At 27.6% G+C, this 17,080-nt stretch overlaps 2 protein-coding genes across 4 annotated transcripts in view; one reads left to right on the top strand and one right to left on the bottom strand.

Annotated features, from left to right (window-relative positions):
• Positions 1-2,025: 2,025 nt before the first annotated feature.
• Su(P) (prostaglandin E synthase Su(P)) lies at positions 2,026-15,743 on the bottom strand. The gene is made up of 6 exons (XM_043048613.3): positions 15,283-15,743; positions 12,770-12,985; positions 9,456-9,661; positions 6,662-6,874; positions 4,868-4,985; positions 2,026-2,224 (listed from the first exon to the last, which is right to left on the bottom strand). The coding sequence occupies exons 1-6, from the start codon at positions 15,583-15,585 to the stop codon at positions 2,084-2,086; spliced, it is 1,197 nt and encodes a 398-aa protein (XP_042904547.2). The 5' UTR covers positions 15,586-15,743; the 3' UTR covers positions 2,026-2,083.
• A 194-nt stretch (positions 15,744-15,937) lies between these two features.
• The window catches only part of LOC107452325 (WD repeat-containing protein 47), a 48,704-nt gene continuing 47,561 nt past the window's right edge, over positions 15,938-17,080 (top strand). The window contains exon 1 of one of the 3 annotated variants that reach the window (XM_087161696.1): positions 15,938-16,284. The gene's annotated coding sequence lies outside the window, so the exon portion shown is untranslated. The remainder of the gene's footprint in view (positions 16,285-17,080) is intronic. The other 2 variants (XM_043048611.3, XM_043048612.3) reach the window with 2 other exon arrangements.

The following is a 17,080-nucleotide window of genomic DNA, read 5'->3' as shown; positions in this document are numbered from 1 at the left end:
ATCATTCAGGTTGTGGATTAAGAACTATGGATGGAATTGAGAATCTTGTAGTTGCATTAATCAATCCGAATGCAGTGCAGCCCCATCAAGATTACAATTCGTTGTAAATATGGACACTGCTTCAAATTATATTATGCTTCCCTCTAAACGAGCGGTTTCCAATTTTTTTGGTTATGAAACCCTAAACGATCAACCCTCGTGTAGCAGAATCCTTAACTAGCAATTGTTAACTTAGCTAAAGAAATATTATTAATCATTTTGAAGATATTAATTTGTCATCGTTTTATCAATATTTAAAGTTCGCAAAAAGTTCCACATGTTGTTTAAAAAATTACACATCTGATATAAAGAAGTCCTGAATTTTTGGTGTCCCTCGGAGGTCGCCCATCTCTACTCATTGTTGAGTTTTGTTATTCTCTTTAAATTGAAAATTTTATGGAATGTATTAGTGCAAATCTCTCATAAGTGCTAATCGCTTGAATAATTTATTCAATAAATTACTAGAAAATATATTTTTTAAAATAGTAGTAGTAGTAGTTCATTTACGTCGCACTAGAGCTGCACAATGGGCAATTGGCGACGGTCTGGGAAACATCCCTGAGGATGATCCGAAGACATGCCATCACAATTTTGATCCTCTGCAGGAGGGGATGGCACCCCCGCTTCGGTAGCCCGACGACCTACACGCGAAGTCAAGCACTTTACGGTAGAACAGTTTAACGAGGACCAATGCCGCACACCCTCGGTCCCTATGCAGACTGATCCAAGTGTTCACCCACCCGTACACTGACCACAGCCAGTGATGCTTAACTTCGGTGATCTGCTGGGAGCCGTGTCTTAACGATCAGTTCACTGCGGGACTTTTAAAATAGTGAAAAAAAAATTTTTGCTGACATTTTGTATAAGTAATTCTAAAAAAGTAACCAAAATAATAAATAAAATAATGGATTGTTTTGAGTGGATATAAATATAATAACAGGTTTCAAAAAATCATAAAAGTTTTTTTAAAAATTGTTTTAACTCTTGCAACCCTTTTACAGAACCCTAGGGTCCATACGCAGTTTGGGAACCGCTGTTCTAAAAACACAATCCAATGTTTATGACACATGTTCTAATATTTCACAATAATTCTCTAATATTTGAAACTTTTAAAAAAAATGAAGTATTATTTGTGAGAATTGTTAACTGAAAATTTAGCCTTTTAAGACACTTCACAACTTTTAAATTAGAAGGAGGATACAATACTTCTTTCTTGTCAGACTCACATAGATGTTTGTGCATGCACGAATAGATTTTACATTTAGTTCTAAAAGTTTTGCTCAGTCATAAAAAGAAATCGGGTGTAGTTAGATCATAGTCTGCACACATTTTTCTTGAAGGCATCATTTTGCTGCTCAACATGGTATTTATATTGTTCTACTGCTCCAATGAAAATTGTTTATACCATACAATACATTACTTCATTTGTTCAATAGAAAATACAGTTTATAAAGATGTGATAATTTCTAACTGAACTGAAGTTGTTAATTTCATAATTTGAATTATTTAAAATATTAATTTGAATTAAATATAAATGTAATAGTAAATATGCAAAAAGTTATTCTTAAATAAAAACAAATTTAAAAAATAAATTTTTAAATCTAGAGAGTTCTAGGCATGTGTTCTTTTCCATGTATAATTTATTAACATAGTTATCAATGATCATTTGAAGGAATTTCGTCTCAACCTACTTAGTAAAAATACTTCATTATACATAATTAAGATCACTCAAATACAATATTAGGGAAAAACACCATAAGTCTAGAACCTTCCCTCCTCTCCTTAGCTTAGTTTTATGCGAATGTAATTTTAATTTTTCCATGTTACATTTGATACAAATTTTAAATAATAAACATATTTATAACTTTTGGTCTTCTATTATTAAGGGACAATAGTGACTTTCATGTGACAACAAAATTTAAAATTAATTGTTTATTGTGATTCAATTTAAAACTAAATTATACAAATAAATAACAATAAAAACGATTTTTAAAACTAATTATTTTATTGTTAGTTAACTTAAAACATATTATACAAATAATTTCTACATTTTGAGTGTCTGGTATCCAGAATGACTAGCAACAGATTCTTTTACACTATAATACCATTTTCCAATATTTGTGTTGTCTAACAAGTCCTGAAAAGCTATGCAACCTTCAATGGAGTTGAGCATTCCATAGACAGCCTAAAAAAGAATAAAAACCATAACAATTAACATAGAATTTACTTAAAAAAAAAAAAAAGGTGACAGTTACTGTATATAAAACACAATAGAAAATAAATAAATAATATATAAATTTATCTGTCTTAATTTTACTAGTAAAAAATTAATAGATTATTTATTAGTAATTGGTAACATTCCTAAGTGCAAGTATTGTTTTTGCAGTCATGAAACTAACATTTTGTAAATATAATTTATTTTATACCCAAGAAATAAAAATCCTTTTAAATTTCCTAAATGTTCAAATATTTAAATAATTGGAGTTACATCTTAAATCTGTTATATTTTTTCATACATATTCTATGTTGTATGATTGTATTACAGACTAATTTAGTTTATTGTACAGTTAAATTGGCAACAAAAAGAATTTCAATTGACCAGAAAAAACTGTTTAATAAAAATTTGTAACATCAATATTTCCAGTTTTAATGATCGAAAAAAAGAAGAAGAAAAAACAAACAACATAAGCTAGAATGATACAAACAAGAATACATTGGATTTAAATGCGACAATCATTAGAAATTGCTAAAAGAGCTTAATAGATGGGACTATTTTTATCTCTTAAAATAGAATTTTTTTTTTTTAAACTTAACATCACAAAATGTAAAATTATAGAAATATTCAGGTAAAATAAAGTAAGAACATACTCGGTAGAATAAATTATTCTTTCAAGTGACGAATTGTCTTGAAGAATTTAGTTAACAATAAAGATTGAAAATTTTAATAAATTTATAATGTTATTATAATGTTATATGTTATTTATAATGTTAATTTAATTCATTTTTGAATAAAAGGCATAATGAAAAAGGAATACTGGTGAATTTATCATATTGACTAAAACTTTTGTAACATTTTAATAAATAACTGAAATTTTTTTTTTTTGTATAATAACATTTCCTTTAAAGTGAATTTTTCAGAAGAAACCAACAGATTTTGCTTTAAATAGATTCCGCAGTATTTAGAAATAAAAAATTACAAAACACGATTTTTTTAAAAAACTTCCTTGAGGTTTAAAATGCATCAGTTCTCATGAAAAAGTTAATACAACAGCATTTAACAAAGAAGGAAAAAAATGGACTAGTGTCAATAAAAAGACTTAGTATGTTAAAGAAAAAAGTGTTAGTGAGACAGATTAAACTCTCAAAGTCGAATTTTGTGTGTAACATACAATGCATGTAAAATGAAGATAAAATTTTTCTTTAAAATTGGGTTCCTGATTTCAAATTTTTTTTTTTTTTACAGATTCTAATCAATTAATCCAATTTGCAAGATAAATGCTATATTAATAAGTAATGTGCAAGTATAAAACTTAAAACATATTTAAAACCGAATTTGAATCTAAAAATGTTTCTTTAATTTTAACAAAATACTATTTTGTATACAGGGTGTTAATAATACTAATCATTACAACTTTAAAGTGTGATAAAACTTACAAACTAAACAAATCTCACCATAGAATGGGAGGACATAGAAAGAAAAACCCAAATAGAGCATCAGCTTAGTGAAACTACCTCATGGAAATTATCCAGCAGATGGATTTCAATGTTCAGGGTTCATCTCTTGGTTTATTTGACCTTCAAATTGTTCTTACTTTGACTTTTTCTAAAGATATCTAAAAAGGTTCCTTCACAATTGCTCACCCAACCATAACCAAGTACCTAGTTTAGCTTGACCCAGGTCTGACAACATGGAAAATACCTGATCTAGTACTCCTCTCCATAATTCACCCAGGTCAGACAACATGGAGAAAATGCCTGATCAAGTAATTCCCACCATAGCTAAGGAGAAGAGTTCCAACCACAACAGAGTTAAAGTGTATATAGCTGCGATACACAGATTGCTTAGTTGGCTGGCAAGGTCCAACTCAATGCCCTCGGCTCTCCATTAGCAGAGTGAGCGATGATTACCAACAGCAATGCCAGAGGGAATTACTACCTGTGGTCTGCATTAGTGATATAGCTGTAAATGCTAATAAAATGACACGAAATTATAATCTCTGCATGATTAACTTCATTCCGGATATGAAGCTTGTACTGCAACAGGTCATAGTTATTTTGTTGAAAAGATTTTTTAAACAATAACTTTGTTCTTTTCATTTCCCTATACTGTATTCTACCTTTTGATCAAACATGCTCCTCTTTGTGGCTCATAATTTGCTTTCTTACTCACATTGTAAGGTGAAATTAGTTCTGGTAAGTTTTATCATCAATTACAATTGTATCCATTAGTTTTATTACACCCTGCATGATAAAACACTTATTTTACTAAGAAAAAGGTATTGAAGATTACTGTTACTGAGAGCACTTATGTAATGATAGTATGCATGTATAAAATCTGTAAGTAGACAATTGCTATCAGTGTTAAAAATATAAAACATAGTTTGCATTTTAATTGGAATTTTTATATTTCTTAATTTTAAATCTTCCTTTAGTTGCATGGTCCCTTAAAATGAGAGAAAATGAGGAAAAAGTTATTTAAGGAAAAGAATGCACAGAAAGCAGATGTATAATATACTGCAAGTGTAGGATATTTTATTAAATACCAAATAATTAAATAAAATACACGAAATCTTATTATCTTTTTAATTAAAATCATAAAATATCTTACTAAGTCTGCCAGATTTGGTAAATCACCACCCATAAATTTTCTTTTATTTCCAACTCCTTTCATCCATGCTTTGCATGCATCATATAAAGATTCTCTAACATCATCTTTCAAGGCATACCTATATTAAAAGAATACAGAATTGAAAATGAAAAATAATAATCACCAGTATAGTGAAATGGGTCAACTAATAACAAGTATAATAATTTAATACATAAAGTCCTATATATATATATATATATAAAGAAAAACACTATGCAAGAGTCGACACATATAGATAGAAGGTTCTAAATACAGCGTGTAGATCTACATTTCTGATAATCAGTCACTTCTAGGTAATATTCCTGATTTATATCATTAAATAAAAAAAAATGATTAAAAACATTCGTCGTGTTTATAAAAGACTTAAAACTATTAAAAGACAAGACTTAATCATTTAGTTTTTCTTCTTCAAAAAAGTCATTGATAAGCAGGAAATATTTTCAGAAATAACATTTATTCAGTGATCAGTTTTTCAATCAGATAAAATAGAATGATTTGAATAACTATTAATTTAACTTTCCAATTTCTTATGTACTAGGTTAGACTATCTGGAATCATGGATATTAAAAACATATACAAATATTTTAAAAACATTTTAATATGTAGATTAATTATTGTCAATGGCTAATTACTCACAAAATTAGTCTTGAATAAACTTTGAACAAATATTTTTTAACAAATTCAAGTGAATTGCTGTCAAACACAAGGTTAAATGGTAACTAAAAATTGGAAATGAAGTCACGATAGAAATATGGACAGGTCTTTTTAATATAATTTTTTGGTTTTGTCAGATCCATATTATTAATTGTGTGAATTTGAAATTTTTCTTTACAGAAAAGTAATTTTTATTTGAAAATGGTTAAACATTTTTCAGCTAAAATACACATTTCAAGAAAGTAATCTGATTTTATCAAAAATTTGTGTACACAAAGCTTCCTCACTTACAATCTTTTAGGGACTGGAAGAAAAAAGTTACTCCACTTTAAAGTATGACAAAAATATGATTCATTTACAAGTAAATCTTTAAGACAATTAAAAATTTATTAAAAAAGCACTTAAAAATTTATTAAAAAAAACTATAATCAGATTTATTAATAATACTTGTTTAACATATTTAATACTTCAAACTCAAATAGTTAATATTATTAATTACATAAACTAATCACTGAATAAATGAGATCATAGTTATTTTTATTTAAGGTGTACATCAGTATGAATTGTAAAACCAGTGAGCGAATTAATCAATTAGATGTCAAAAGAAGAGTAAATCTATCTAGATTAGAAAATGTTGTAAAAAATTATAATTATTCTAAATTATTCTTGGCAGAATAATTCCTTCTTCACAAATTAAATGAACATAAAACTAAATGGGTAAAACTGAAATATTTACTTGATAGCACACAAAAACAGTAAATTATTTAACACACAAGAAATTGCAAAATTGTGATTGAAAAGCTATGTACTAGTAAATCTTCTTTCTTAACTCCATTTAATCACTCTTTATTCTCTAGATAAAACTTTCCTTGTTAATGAAATTAGATTTTAAAATATATCTAAGCCTTTATTCCAATCAACCAATCTTAAATCTCAATCAACTTTTATCTCAAACAACCAATCTAAAATCAATTCTCAATTAAAAAAAAAAAAAAAAAAAAAGAAGAAAAAAAAGAAGAAGAGAGATTTAAACTAATAATTTAAATAAATAAAAAGAAATCAGAACTATAAATCTATATCTTATGTAAAGAGTAATCTTACTTTTTCTTTAACCTTTTCCCAATAAAATACATAGCTGTGGCTCCTACGTAAATGACTATGAATCTTTCGAAAGAAGAGAAATTTTTCTCCCATTCTCCAACTTCAGAAAAATAGTTAAAAGATTGAAACGCTTCATCGTATGTACGGTAGATGTTTGGAGAGAGAACATGCACAAACTCTGCATCAGCCCACTTTCGCCAATGCTTTTCTTTTCTAGTAATAAAACAACAACAGATAATTGATACAATAATAAAAAAATAAATAAAAAATACAAATGGCAAACAGAAATAGAAGGGGGAGGGAGTAGAGCTGGGATATAAATATTATAAGGTTTAAATCACCTTGAAAATGGAATAAGATTTTGTTATGATTCTATAAATAATTAAAAAATGACATTTTGTTGGGATTTTAAAATTAAACACTTTTAAGACAGATGTGAGTTATTGTGAAGTATTTATCTATAGCAGGGCTCAAAATTAAGGAAGGTTTGTTGGTTCAGGATCATTAAAACTTGAATTAGATCACTATAAAATACAAATCTGTGTTACCCAGACGAGCAATTAATGTGAAGGGATGCCATTTTGGTCCTTAGATTTTTCAGTTTCACATTTTGGTTTGGCCAGTTTCACATTTTGGTTTGTCACAAAATAGCATATTTAATCATAATTGTGAACACTACACATTTTTTGTAATGTTATTTTCTCCTTTAAACTAATCAACTTTTTTTAAACAAAAAATCTAATAATGTCATGTAAAAAGCCCATTGAAAATTTTACAGACTAGTAATATCTTTTAGTCACTGGTCTGCAAATCATTGACAAAATTTCTTAATTTTAACCTCAGTTATAAATTCAATAAATAGTTAATATCTGTGAATTTATTATAAAATTTGAAAAATCTTTTTAATAGCAAAACATGATTTTTATTCAATACATAACGATAAATGAATTATTAAGAGATATTGCCCTTTTCCATTTCGTCATTAATTGAAGTAAGTAAGAAAATTGTATATTATTCAAAAATAAAGGTGAGAATTTTCTCAATGGATAAATATTAAAAAGCATCTTTTCATAATGTCTTGCAAAGAGATTAAAATACACATAAAAATAGGCAGAGCACAATAATACTATATGATACTATATCATCCACCTGTGACTCCATGTTGTGAAGTATAAAAGAATAAGAATTATATTTTTTAATTTGAAATTAAGTTATTAGCTAAAAATGGAAAACTTAAATTACAACCAATCAGGAATAAATTGTTGGACAGATAAAAAACAGAACTACTTTTAATACGAGAATTACATTTAATTCGAGGAGAAAGGATAGGCTGGATTAAAAGTAAATGAACAGTAATATTATTGACAAATAAAAATATATAACGTCTGTAAAGAGAGGGAAATAACTAAATCAAATACGTCAGAAAAAGTTATGGCAACAAGACTTCTGTTAAACAATAATTTACATTCGCCCTTGTAAGGGAAAAGTAGTTTTTCTTATTTACACTAAAAGTAAATGGCTTTAAAGTTGAGTAAAATTTTAAATTAGTCAAAAATTTTGTTTTAATAATTTAAAATTAATTTTTATAATTAAAATTTATTTTAACCACAATACACAGTTATTGTGCTGGCTCTTTATTTTATTGCTGACCTATCTAATTAGAATAATGTAAATAATTTATAATAACTCAAAGTTTTATATCATATGTTCCTTACATTATTTGAAATACCATTCTTAAAAGTTACAGTTTTTTGACACAGGGTGCGTAGCTAAATCTTTCAACAAAAAATAAGAACCTTTTAAGTACTTTTTAGGCACTATGTACATAACTAGTTTATGACAAAGAACTCTTTTCTTGATTACATTAGCCACCATAAAAAGATGGAGATTTTTCGGTTTGATTTCAGAGGGTGAAAAATGAAGCCTGATTTTGAGAATATCTTGCAAAATGTAGCGGACATGATAGTGCAAGAATAATTCCCACTGAATTCAGTTCCGTATACACACAAGTGGACCCACAAATATTTTAACAAACATGTAAAATGGTTGGCGCTTTCATACGCAACAGAGGGACGGTACACCGAATTGCATTTTGTTTGAATGAATTGGGAAAACATTAAATAGAATAAAGTGAAATGTGCTTCTGAATAATACGGGGCTAAAATCAACATGGTAAAAAAAACTCATTTATGAAAAGGTAAAATTAAGCACTTTTTAAAAATGCTATTCACCCTGTTTACACTGCAAAGGATCGAGTATATATTTCTATTTGGATACCTTCACTTGTCAGTATTCTCAGGAATGACTTTGCTATAACTAAAACCACTCAAACTATAAGCAGTAATATCAAAACACCCCAATATATAAAATCGTTAATTAGATGTACTGCATTTAAATTTCACAAATTTAAATAACACACAAAACCATGTTAACATCTTTCTTGAAGGTAGTCTATCAAAAATTTGAGTTAAACTAATTAGAATACCTAAAATGAGCAACATTAATATTTTCATCAAATAGAAGAAGGTATTAAAGATGCAGATGAGATCAGACAGGAAAATTAATTCACAGAGTATGAAACAATAATTCATATACAAAAAATATATTAATCAGCTTTCAGATTACATTAAATATAATTATTTTCACCTAATATGTGAAAATTGTGTAAAAAAACCCATTTCACAGTTATGCATATGCCATAACATATTATGTCTGATTCCAGATAATTGCAATAAATACAAAATGAACATAAAAATAAGTAAATAAATAAAATAGTCGCAATGGGCACACATACTTTATAGATTCATAATTTTCATCCTTTCCTATATTATCCCCAAACATGAGCGAATATTTATTCAGAACTTCTTCAATTACTTTTCCATTTTCATCTTTGTAAGCATGAGGAGCATAGAAGGGCAAAACTGACTGTAGTCCTTGCTCAATATTTTTGAGATATGTACCTAATATACTAATTATAACAGTAGAGTCATTCAGTTGGTGCTAAAATAAGAGAGAAATAAATTAATATAGCAGTAACAAACAATATTTAACATAAAATGGTTACATCTATCAGGGTCAGGGTCAAAAAATTACTCACATTCTTTCAACAAGGGTTCGTTTTTGTGAATTTGTGCAAATAGGGTTTGGTTATTGCAAAAAATTTCTTCAATGAGTTTTTAAATTGTAAATAGATACAAGATTATGCTCGGCACTGTAAAATTATAATTAAAAAAATTTAATTTTCAAAAATAAACAGCAATTGCAGCTTCCAAATTAGAGATGCAAAATACAAATATTTGGTATTTAACCTATACTGCTGAACGTAGTATATTAATTTCGGATGAATAATGGAAGAATCGTCTGCCGAAGACAAAACTTAATTCATTTACTTCCATCTTTCTTGTTTTCTGCCCTGGGAAAGGTTTATTCAATTAACAAAACAATAATGAAGATAAACAAATTTGTGAAGGGTCCAATTAAAAAAAAAATCATTTTGTGAAGGGTCCGTTAACGGACCCAAAATTCTTCTAAACAGACCCCTGTCTATGTTCATAACAAGATCTCAGTTTGAGATAAAAAAGACAGATTTCCACTTTCTATCTATTGGAAGGTTTAATCACCTATACAGGATTAGTGTTAGACTTTATAAACAATCAATTTTAACTTGATGGTAGCCATCTCCAAAAAATACATTTTACGATATCACTGTAAAATTTGTGAAGCTTCTGAGACTTATTTTTTGAAATAAGATATCCTATTTGCTGAGTTACAGCTTTCTGATAATGAAAAGCAATAATGATAATGCTTTTAAATCTTAAATAAGCTTCAAGTAAATAATTTTTAGAATCAAAAATTCATAACTATTAAAGAAACGAGTATGTTTAGAATTACACTATAAGCTAGAAGCTATAGAATTACACTAAAAGCTAAAAGATTTTAGAATTACACTAAAAGTAAATGATAGGCATCAGTGTTTTCACTACAGCGCGAGAACGCAAGAATCTCGCATATTTTTTCCTTTCTAGCATTAAAAACGATTACCGCGAGAAATTCGCGCATTCTATAAATCAATTTCAAAATTCGCTAATTTCTCGCATTTTGGAAAAAGCATTGAATTACGCCATTTAAAATAAAATCTGTTTCACTTTTCTTCCCTGTATCCTTCATTATTTTCAACACCTGCCCCGTTATCTAGCTTCCCAATTTACCAGTATTGTTCAGAATCTTTTCGAACAACAGAACACAACCACATAGCCTCTTTCAGAACACATTTCTCTGCAACCACGTGTTTACTGTAGGTAAGGTTTCTTCATGTAAGACGTTCAAATTTTTTATGCACTTATGTAAGATGGACAAAGGCAAAATCTTCTATGAAGATGCCCCAAAAATATTCAATGCTTTAAAAAATAGAAGACGTCAAAAATGTATTATAATTAAAGAAATGATTTTTTTTCAAGAGTTTTTGTGTTTTTTTAGTTTTTAGAAATCTCACTTAACTTTTTGAAATCTCACCCTGTTCTTGAGAAAGGGTGAGAAATTATCACCCATTTTTTTTCAATGATGAAAACACTGGGCATATTTTGAGAAGTCTTCTATTATGACAAGTTCACTGTTGAATATTAATTTTATGGAGACTGCTATTTCAACAGTTGTATCTTAATCAAGGAATGAAACTGATTTAAATAAATTTAGAAAAAGACAAAATAAGTAAAAAACATTTAAAATAATAAATCAAAATGGAAAAGCCCTTGAAGCAGCTAAAACCAAATTTGCTTTATTTTAATTTAGAAAGTCAGAAGTAGTATTTTCAAGGAGAAAACAAAATTTTTTTTTTAATATCTTAATATTAATTTTTAATATTAATTTTTTAATAATAATTTGTATTTTAAGTCATTTTATTAAAAAAAAAAAGTATTTGAGAGACAAATAAAATTTTTTTATGATACTATATTTCTTTCGTCATCAACAAAATATGACATAGCATAACATGTCTCTTATATACATCAAATACTTTTATTAGGAATATTTTATTGATTTAAATAAATATTATTTATAAATATAAACTCAACAGAAAACTTTCACAAGATTAATATTATACAGAATTTAGCAAAATAAGACCATCATTTGGTGTTCAGACACAGAGGAAGATTCTTGCTTATAAAAACGAAATTATAATATGTCCATTTGTGAAGTCAAAGATTATGGTAATAACTAATTTATAAATAGAACAGGGTAAGAATGTCATTAGCACATCAACATTGAAGACTATGGCTCTTCATCGGTAATGAAATTAACAAGAAAGAAAAATGAAAAATTTTCTTGCTATTGCAGAAATATTTCTTGGCAATGTTTAGTTAGTTCCCATGATCTGCAAAATTTTGAGAGATTTTTGGTTCGATTTCAGAGGGCAGAAGTTTAAACCTGGAGGCGAAAATCTCCTGCAAAATGCACTAGAGCTGTAAGCGATTCCATGAATCGTTTCCACCCAATCCAGCTCAGTGTATGTGCATGAGGCAGACCTATGAGTAATTTATCCAATATATGGAATGGTTAGTACCATCGTATAACAATGACAAAGATTTTAATTTATGGCTAAAATTGACATGGCAAAGAAAAATCTCATTTTGGAGTAGAAAAAATTAAGCACTTCTTACCAACACTCAGTTGAAGAATTACCTTTCAGGGTTTTTAAAGAATGAAAATCAAAATAAGCATATTTAAGCACCTTTTAAAAACACTACAAACCCTGTTTTATGTTTTTAACAATTTTGGTACTAAAGTTTGATGAAAATATTCTTTCAGAAAGGTTTGTGGCTTATTACATTTGATACAACAAATTTCTACTTGATTATACTAATGAATTTTTTTTCCTTCCATTTATTCCATTAATTTAGTAATTTAAAACAAAATTAACAAAAGTATAAATCTAAAAGTACATTCTTAACTTCTTTTTATTTAACAATTCCGACATCTAAAAACTTTTTTCGATTTTTCATTCAATAAAATATTACATACATTACTTTAAAGTCGCATATAGAAATTTTCTACATAGGTACAAAAAATGTAAAATAATAAATAAAATTCTTCTACAATGAATACATTACCTACCTTCTGATTTGAGTTTTTATCATGAGCAATAAGAATTGGAACTTTTTTGTACGAAGTAGAAAACTTGACTTGCTGTCTCATAACAGGATTAACTTCAACCACCTTATATGGAATACCATGATATTCCAAAAAAGCCCGGACTTTACAACAAAATGGACAAGTTTGATACTGGTAAAGGGTGAATTCTATTCCTAAATTTTCAGCTGGCCCAAGTATCTATAATAAGGGTTTTAATTACAATTAGAAAATGTACGAATCACAAAACTTTATTCATTTAAATTATCATTTTAAGTATTTTCTTTAATTAGTATTTTATGAAATGATTTAAGATAGTAAACTGAAAGTTAAATGCACAAGAAAATTTAATAATCTGTAATAAAAGTTACATAGTATAAAGTCTTAAGAAGATTTCTGTAAATGGCACTTACGCCATAATGACGAGGATGATTCACACGCTTTCAAAATGAAGCATTTAGATTTGTATTCACCAGATGTTAAAATTAAACATCAAAATTCATATTTGCATGCTTCGAAAATCACACATCTAGATTCATATTCACATCATTTAAATAATAAAGTAAAATCTAGCATCAATATTTTTATTAAAATTTTTATAACATTCTGAGAATAAATGTTTCCTACATACTCTTTTCTTGCTCAAATTTCAGATATTTTTTCAATTATTTAAAAAGTGTTTTTGCACACAACTCTTTAAGATTTCTATTTTCAGCCTTTTTTTTTTTACTAAACTTATCCCTGTGTTATGGATCAATACGGAGTTCAATAAGAGCACCATGGCAGAATCGCAGCAACACGGCGGACATTGTCGCAGAACGTTAGAGAGGTCTCACTGAAAGATTTTTCTTTTGTAAAGCAAAAAATTTCACTTTTCTTTACTGAAATTTGCATGCAATATTTGAATCATGCATTTCGATAATCACTTTTTGACATGCTCAATTCACGTGAATAGTATCGTAAATCGAAGTAATGTTTCGATTGTATTTTTGGCAGTTATTGATATTGATTTTCATGTGGTTTTTAAATATCTCAATATATTTTAAACAATATCATGCAATTGAAATTGTGAATTTGAGTATTTACTTATAAGGCAATAATTCTATCAAATTTTTGGCATTTATTGCTATTAAGTCCGATTCACGTTATTTCGTCGTCTATCTTTTTTTCAGTAATTACTACTCTGAATTTCATGATTTTTAATTAGTCTTTTACTGTGATGATTATTTACAAAATGCGAGAGAGGAAATAATTTGTGCATCCCTCCGCCAACAAAATGCAAGAATATCACCAATAATATTAGAATGCAAAATTATAGCATGATCAATTAAAAAAAAATACATACTATAGTTTTTTCGGTAAACACAACGCTTTTGTTATTTTAAATAAGAAACATATGCAGAGCTCATTCTAGGCAGAAAAAAGGGCTGGGTGCAAAAGTTTAAAAAAGGGCATATTATTCTAAAAGGGCAATCATTTCTTCCTATAGGCTTTACACGTTCTATTAAAAAACATTATCAATTAGTAAAAGAAATTTTATTTTTTTACTTTATGAAAAGTAGCAAAGCAATTGCATTAATTACTCATTTTTATTAATAAATTAACATATCTATCGAATTAATTAGCTAAGTACAAGTAATTTATTTAAAATGCTTGCGTATATTGATAAAATAATAAATGTATGTTTTTAGGTGTCTGTAGTTAAGATTTAATAATTAAAATGATTAATAATAATTATGATTTAATGGAAGTAACTGCAAACTTTCAAAGACAAGTGCAACAAGGGGGTTTCATGGCTATCTTTCCTTTCCCATATAAATCTATGTATTGACAGCAATGACAAACTAAATAAAAAGAGTTAAAAACAACAAAAGTTTAAGAAATCCACTGTAGAGTTTGGGGAAAAAATAAAGAATGGTTGAGGAAAGAAAGGGTATGGAGTCTATTACATCAGAGCACTAATTTACTTCAGGGGCAACAGGGTGGATTATTTTGATTAAAAGGGCAACAGGGTGCTGCGCCCTGTTTACCCAGCCTAGAATGAGCTCTGACATATGTTTGTTATTACATATTAAAAGTATCTTTCTGAAAGATATTAGTGATAGAGAGTTTTGTCACAGATAACTCAAAGAAATTCTGCCACACAGGGGATAAGAATTGAACATTTTTTAAAAAAATTGTGACTTTCAAAACTGTCAAAATGAGATGAGGACAAAATAGTTGTCACTATTTACAAGAGTTATCAATGTATGCAGCGTTTTTTAATTGAAATTTTTGTGCTAACAGAAAGTTTTTCATTTCATCTGTCACCAAAATTAACTTATTGTAGGTTTATACACTTTTAGTATTTTATAAATTTATAGTGAGCAAAAACTTTTCAAAACCATCATATACAAAGTTTGATTGTGTATTCCCACTCAGAATATCCAAACATCATTTAAAGTACTAAAAGAAGAAGGCACAAATGATATAAAAATGATCAATAACAAAAAAATTACTTCTCTAGATGCAATAACGTCAGGTATATTGTCATTTTTAGTGTAATCACTCCTTTCAATGAGACTGGTCAGTGGTTTTCTTTTTCGATCCGGTGCAGATAAATAGCCGTACAAACCACCTCCTAAACCCAATCCTCCAATAATTAAAATAGCTTTAGTATAGGATCTTCCACCACCTGAATAAGCAGTAGAACTAGCAAATACTATTGATTGTTTTATTGGAAGACTGATATTTTTCTTGATTACAGTATTTGAATTTAAGAGTCGCGAAAGTCTAAAACAATGCCTAAAGTTGGAACCCATGCTTTTGTTGATTAAATTATAAAATAAGAAAGAATAAATTTAGTTAAATATTAGTTGGTTTCATAATTGTAATAAACTACCGGTGACCAATTATGAAGTACGAAACTTTTGTTTTGAATTTGACTTTGTTCATATGTTTATATAACATTGATAACTACAGTCCCAGTTACATAAAATTAATTCCAGTTTGTATATTTGTAAGGCTATTTTTTCGTAAGATAAGAACCAGATTGTGTTGCATTATTTTTGCTGCTAATAAGAGGGGTAATCTTTCTAAAAATTAATAATTAATTGATTAAATATATTTTATAGCGGTTAAATAATTTCGAACTCATGACCGCGATTCGTATTTAAATAGAAGTTTTCAAGAAAAAGACACAAGTGACTTGAAGAAAAACTTTGTAACGATTTGCGTTCGTTAAAATGAAACGTTTTACCCGAATTACAGAAAGATAAATCAAACACAACAGTTTAAAAGATTTGATAGCTATCTGACATATTATTACTTGAAAATACCTTATGTCTACTGTCAAATAACTAAAAAAATAATAAGTATGTTGATGTTTCACTATATTTTCTCTGGTGTTATTTTTGTTTATGTTAGAGTATGTCCTTAGATTTGCTGTGGTAGTGGAAAGTATAAGCTATGACTTTAAATCATATATTATTGAATCTGAATATTGTCTGCTTTTAAAATTGGTAAGTAAAACATATATCTTTAATAAGCACATACTTTTCCTTATTTGTACTTTCTGTATAAGGTATATTACCCCCAAAATCAAATCGTATTTTTATCAAAGACTGCATCTGTGTTGTATATATGTGAATATTAGTAAATTATTTTCTTGTTTCGAATTGTATTATCATTTGTTTATGAATACAAAGCTGTAGTGAGTTGACAAAGTTTTCTTTTTTTTCTTCTTATAAAAAAGGAGTTGTTATGAATAATAGATATCGTTGTATTATATTTCCCTAACATCAAATGTTAGGAACAGTCTATGTATCTTTAAAGGGTATAGCTGTAAATTCATCCTGCATTGTTTCAGTCAAAAATAAATGTCGTTATTAATTATTATTTCTATTTTTCACTTGACCTGTGTTAGTAAGTATTATTTACGAAACTATATCATGTTTTATTTGTAAATTGTAAAGAATGTTATATTCATTTAGGAAATCAATTTAATTAAATAATTTGTTTGCTGTTCATAAATTGGGAAACTATTTTTATATGAATGTTAATGATTATCACTATTTACTAAAAAATCCAAATTTCTCTGATTTAAAGAAATTAATTATTTTTGTTATTCAATTTGTCATTATTTTAAGGCAAAGAGAATAAAAGGATTTGATAGTTAAAATTTATCTAGGATCAAGAAAACATTCCTTTTAGATGTTAGTTTTTTATCTATAATTTTTTTGGGTTAGATTATAAATGCTAGTACTACATTAGATGTTATTATAATTACTTAAGCATCATTGATCTCAGTTAAGTTAG

Source organism: Parasteatoda tepidariorum, chromosome 4, assembly GCF_982258835.1.
Source record: "Parasteatoda tepidariorum strain Cologne lab strain chromosome 4, Ptep-v5.0, whole genome shotgun sequence".
Taxonomy (NCBI): Eukaryota; Metazoa; Arthropoda; class Arachnida; order Araneae; family Theridiidae; genus Parasteatoda; species Parasteatoda tepidariorum.
This window is presented reverse-complemented; position numbering and strand designations above follow the sequence as displayed.